The 6,003-nt window shown below is 39.1% G+C and overlaps 1 protein-coding gene across 1 annotated transcript; it reads right to left on the bottom strand.

The window, feature by feature from the left end:
• Positions 1–1,535: 1,535 nt before the first annotated feature.
• On the bottom strand, positions 1,536–5,639 carry LOC117148535 (casein kinase I). Its single transcript, XM_033315955.1, has 4 exons — positions 5,284–5,639; positions 4,152–4,297; positions 3,316–4,090; positions 1,536–2,954 (listed from the first exon to the last, which is right to left on the bottom strand). The coding sequence occupies exons 2-4, from the start codon at positions 4,228–4,230 to the stop codon at positions 2,795–2,797; spliced, it is 1,014 nt and encodes a 337-aa protein (XP_033171846.1). The 5' UTR covers positions 4,231–4,297; positions 5,284–5,639; the 3' UTR covers positions 1,536–2,794.
• Between the last annotated feature and the right edge of the window lie 364 nt (positions 5,640–6,003).

Here is a 6,003-nt window from a genome sequence, read left to right as displayed (position 1 = left end):
GTCCAATCGCTGTTTTTTCGATTCGGTTGCCCGGCAGTGTGACCAGCCGATAGTTAGCCAAAAAATGACCACGTTATAGATGCTATTTGGCGAACGGCTTTTGGCTTCCCGTTAGGCGTTTTTTTCTTAGATATCTATATGGGTATTCTATAGTCGGTTAGTAAAAAGTGCTTCAAACTTAGAATGACAGTTTTTTCATATATAATCTTGATGCTACTTAAACTAGCATTGCCATTTAATCTAACTCGCTTGCTAGTGGTGCCACCTGTACAAACTCGCTTTCTAGTGGTGCCACCTGCTCAAACTCGCTTGCCAGCGGTGCCACATTGTTGACTTTGAATTTTTCTAAGTTATTGGCAGCGCTGCCAAATTTTCTATTACTTTTTTAAACATTATCGAAGCGCATAATTACACTAGTTAGGCAACTTCGGGAAGTTAAAAGAAATATTTCTAGTCTCTTCAGTTCCACGGGTGGCAACGGCAAACTATGTGGCAGCCACCTAAGTCGCAGTATCAAAACAAGCGCCAAAGTTTAAATTTCATTTGTATTTTTCCACATATTAGCTTTTTTAGGAATTTGAATTTAATGATAAATAATGACGATGTTTTCGGGAGTGGTTCTTAAATAAGCTATTTGGAAATGTAAAATAATAAATATCAAATGCTTTAAGATCTCTTGTTAAACTTAAAAGGCGAATTGATAAATGTTGCGCTTCGTTTTTTCTCTTTTACTATTCAATCAGAACTTTAAATGTTCTTATCAGCAATTGCACTGCAGCAATTGGTGTTTCAATCAGCGCCTTCTGCTTGCTGATTGGAATGGGTCAGTAGTGCAGTGGACATCCCATAAAGTTAATAAATAATAAAAAGCAGATTCTCACACACAGACGGACCGCGTACGTGCCATTAGTCAACAATGACGAATAAACAAAGAAATTAAGAGGGTCTAAACAAATGTATTTCACATGCGGGTTGCAAAAGACGTCAGCTAAATTCGTTTTGGATCTTAAAAAAGACCACCTGGAAATAAAAAACATTACAAATCGATTTTTGGAGGCAGACGTTCATTTTAAGAAAGATGATAAACGATGCGCCATTGTAGCATTACCACAAAAAAACATTTCTATACATTTAAACAATTTAAAATGTTGACAACTTTCTCTACAAAGAATCTACGTTTTTCTCACTCTTTTGTTTCTTATGTCTTTCAAATAATTTGCTAACTACCAGCTATGCAATCTACTAGATTATATCAATAGTAGCAATACAAATTTAAATAATTTAACCAAACCATAAACCAATGTAGCAATGAAATGTTTTTGTGTCACGTTCAAGTTTTCATAACTAAAATGCATTATGAATGACCGAACGCAAGAGCTGAAAAACACAGGCATTTTGTGTGATTAATTTAAATATAAAAGCATCTTTAATTTCAACTAACAGAGAAAATCAGCTGAAACGAATACAACTTTAAATACAAAGCACTTATGGGGGAAATTAAATGTTGGGGCTCAAATAAAACGTATGCATATATATATATGAATATACAATGTTTATGTAAATTTAATATAGTATTATAAAAGAACTAATTATATGCTACAATTTTAAAAAAAGATTATTAACCAATAGAGCTAATCGCTAATAAACAATGACGTATATTACAACAATAAATATATTTTAATGGACTTCTTTCCCTTTCGTATGCCCCATCTCTGTCTAATGCAGATGTGAACAGCTCCGAGTCGAAATTTAATTTCAACATATTTATTGATGTAATTCAAAAAATTAAATATAAGTTATATTTATAATTATTACGGCGTACTATGCAAAATTACTTTGCAGTTTTGCGGTCTGTTTTCTTATTTTTCATTCTTCATTATAATTATTATTTGCTTGTTTTACTCTTGTTGCTGCTTTTATTTTATACTTTCCCCCATCTCAGTTGGCTTTGCTTGGTTGTTTCTCCTCCGCATCCTCCACTATATTTTTTTGTTTGCTTTTCTCGGTGTGTTTTATTAATTTTTTTATTGTTTATTCTTGTTTGTTTGTTGCTGTTTATTTTCTTATTTATTCCATTTGAATTAGTTATTGAGTTTTGTTTCGCTCGTTTCATAATTAAGCATTGGATTCGATTTGACGTGAATCAAATGGGTATATGCATACATATATGGTGTTGTGTTTATTCGCTTACATATATACATATACATATATATATAGGTTTAGTTTCCTCAGCATTACTTCATTTTGTTCCTCCAACTCTAGCAATATTATTTCGTGTAATTTATTAGGCTAAGTGTTGTTGATTTCTTTCCCTTTCTTTTCTTTTCCTTTCTTTTTTTCTCCCCCATTTGGGCAATGATGTTTGCTTTTTGAGTGGGTGTATGAGAGTGAGTGAGTGTGTGTGTGTGTTTGTGTGTTATGCAAGTATGTTGGTTTGTGTGTGGATTGCAAATTGGCTTGAATCGTATTGATTTGCAATAATTTCGGTTTGTGTTACTATCGATCGCAGTGATTCACTCGTGAATCACATTTGCTGGGGTATCATTTTATATGCCCTGCTGATGATGCCGTTGCTTGCTGTGGTTCCTTATTTGTTTAGTATTGAATTTAAATTAATATTAAGAAACATTCGGACGCCCGCTGCTGTTACTCAATTTAGCGGTTGCGTCTGTTTCATATTTGCTCCGCTCCTTGCGGGGCCTTTCCTTTCCATTCACATCATCCTCATTTACATCCACGGCTCCACGTTCTCCTTCTCTGATGCACTCCCCCCGCTCGTCAGAAAGCGCAGCTCTTAGTCCGCCATCAGGGGCTTGCCGTTCTGCTTCTCCTTGTCCTTGTCCAATTGCTCCAAGAGTATAGCTGGATTGGGTTGACCCTGGTGGGTCTTCTGCTTCAGCATTGTCCAGTCGTAGATGTAGTCATACTGATGGTTCAGCGTTCTGAACAGTATGCTGTATTAAAGAGAAAGTTGGGGTTACATCATTCCGAAATGAACACATAAACACATATCGAATACAGCCTCCAAAATGATTATCACCACAAAAGCAATTTTTTGAAATTGCATATTAGAAAATCATATGAATATTTTAATCTATGACGAATGCTTTTAGCTCATTTATATCATAAAAATTGTATACATAGCAACTACAAAAAGGGTTTGGTTTACTTCTTTTCGGAAGCTAAACCAGTTTGGGATTATTTAAGAAAATGTGAAATATGTAACGTAACACTCTACAACGTGTCCATTATCAAGCCTGACAATCAGGTGTAATCTAAAGATCCGTATGCAATATATGATTTAATCGTACTCACCGGAACAATTGACGTAGGTACATGTAATCTGGCTGCTCCTCGAAGCGCAGGCTACGACAATAGTTCAGATACATGGAGAACTCGGCCGGCGAGCCCTTGCAGAGGACCTCGATGGGCGTGGACATCTTCTTTTCGGAGATCTTCTCGTACTTCTGCTGCTTGGTGTTGGCCTTCATGCCTTGCCAGGGCAGTACGCCGCGATTGAAGTACATCATCACGTATCCAAGCGATTCCATGTCGTCACGCCGCGACTGCTCGATGCCCAGATGGGCATTGATCGAGGCATAGCGGGCAGTGCCGGTGAGGTTCTTGTCCTCGCGGTATACGATGTGATGACGCGTGTGCGGATCGCGGAACTTCTTGGCCAGACCGAAATCGATCAGGAAGAGCTTATTGCAGTGCCGACCGATGCCCATGAGGAAGTTATCCGGCTTGATGTCGCGATGAATGAAGCACTTGAGATGGATGTACTCCAAGCGTCCGATCATCTGGTCGACGAGCATCAGAACCGTCTTGATCGTGAAATGGCGCGTACAGAAATTGAACAGATCCTCTAGAGAGGGTCCCAGCAGGTCCATGACCAGGGTGTTGAAGTTCTTTTCCTTGCCATGGTGACGTATACGAGGGAATCCCACGCCGCCGCTCAGGATGCGGTACAGCTTGGCCTCGTACAACAGCTGCGGATGGCGGGCGTGGGCGCTCTCCATCTTGATGGCCACTTCTTCGCCGCTCTGGATGCTCATGCCCAAGTAAATGTCGCCAAACGATCCGCTTCCTGTGAATAATTTCCAGAGATGAGAGAAAATTATGGGGGTAAAATCGCACCGCTCACTTACCAATCTTCCTGATCACCCTATATTTGCCACCGACGATTATCTCGGGGCGACTTTCCTTCAATATCCGCATCTTGTCCATCCTGGCTAGCTGCTCCTCCGCCTAAGCGCTTCGCTTCAAAAACAGTTGGACGCGTTCACTTGAAAAACTGCATGGGTTGGGAACCTTATATGTTTTGTATATTGATTCAATAACTGAACACTAGGAGGTACTAATGATCATTCTGAAACTTGAACCCCCTTCATCTAAACAACAATCTTTTATTACTCTAATACTACAAAACGAACAGTTTTTGCGGATGTCAGAAAATGTAATCGTGTACTGTTTTATATTTTAACCTTGAGAAAAATGAGTTGTATCTTCTTTAGAGTTGTTTTATGGACTTTTTGGGAAAGTTTTGAATAGTTGCCCCAAGAAAATGTCGCGACGATTTACAGACCAGCTGACATTTAACTAATATCACCAGAGCCTCTTTTTGCTGTCTTCCCTTTCCCAACACTTTCTTTTCCACCTCTCTTTCTGCTCTCTGGAAATTGTTTTGCTTTTCTTTTCCAGCTTGCACTTTACGTGTTTTTCTGCTGTTTCTGAACGGACCAATCGATATGTCTGCATTATCGATTACACTTGATCCCTACTTGAAGTGATGGAGGTGGAGTAGGGGCAATATTTCTTGTGCACGGGGGCGGGGTGAGGGGAATTTCTAAATAAACACAGACAGACATCGATATACGATATTTATTGGCGACAGGTACTGCTTCCTCTTCTTTCTTACCCCGTTGGAATGCATATTACACACACACACACTCATTGCTATGACGCACAACAACAAGAACAACAACGGCAGTCAAAGCGATACACACACACGCACACAGCTGCAGTTGCACCTTACAAATGTTTTACACAAAAGAAAATTTCGAAGGCACACATATACACACACACACGCACGCAGAGTGTGAGAAGCAGACCAACACATTGAAGCGCACAGCGAGACACGCACACCATCGAAGACCCATCACACTCACACACACGTTAGCATATTTAGCACGCATTTGAAACTGGACGAAATGGGTGAAAAAATGATGGATCCTCGCGGAAATCAAACGGTCTAAGTTCACATTTGGGTTATTTTCTTACCAGCAGACGATAAATTGAAATAATTAATGCCCTGCTGGTTGTTTTTTCTCAAGGTTGGGGCTCTCTTTTACAAATATATTCGCTGCTTTTGCTCTGCTGCTTCTGCTGCTGGTGGAGAAAAAAAAACGAAACGGGGAAAATTTCGTCGCAGATCCGTTTTCGTTTTCTTTCGTCGTTAACGTTGTTTTCCCATTCAGTTTATGAAATATTGCACGAGTTCGCAGCTAGTTTTGTACGCGCACAAACGGAACAAAAAGAGAGGAAATATATGTATTTTATTAACTAAAATAAAATGGTAGATCCAGCAAAAATGCTTTTGCTTATATCGATAGGGCCCGATAGGTTCGAACAAACACTGCCACCTGATATCGTGGTACGATACGCTGAGATAGGTATGAACGAGAAACGATACTTTTCCGTGGCGCACTGCTAAACTATCGTATGGAAATTGTCTTGGCGACTCTGCGGCGATTTTCAACACTGCTGTGCGCGTATAATTCAAATGGGGAACAGGAAACACTTTTCACTCGTGTGCTGCTGTTAAGTTCGAATCTGACTCTGAAGTCTACGCAGAGTTGTTGTTATTTTATAAAAATAACGATGGAAAGCAGCACTATTACGTACTTCACAAAAAACATGTGAAACAGATAAATTAAATTTAAAATACTTCAATATCCCATAATAATCATTAATACATTAAGACTCCACAGTGCTTGTTTT

Source organism: Drosophila mauritiana, chromosome X (assembly GCF_004382145.1).
Source record: "Drosophila mauritiana strain mau12 chromosome X, ASM438214v1, whole genome shotgun sequence".
Taxonomy (NCBI): domain Eukaryota; kingdom Metazoa; phylum Arthropoda; class Insecta; order Diptera; family Drosophilidae; genus Drosophila; species Drosophila mauritiana.
This window is presented reverse-complemented; position numbering and strand designations above follow the sequence as displayed.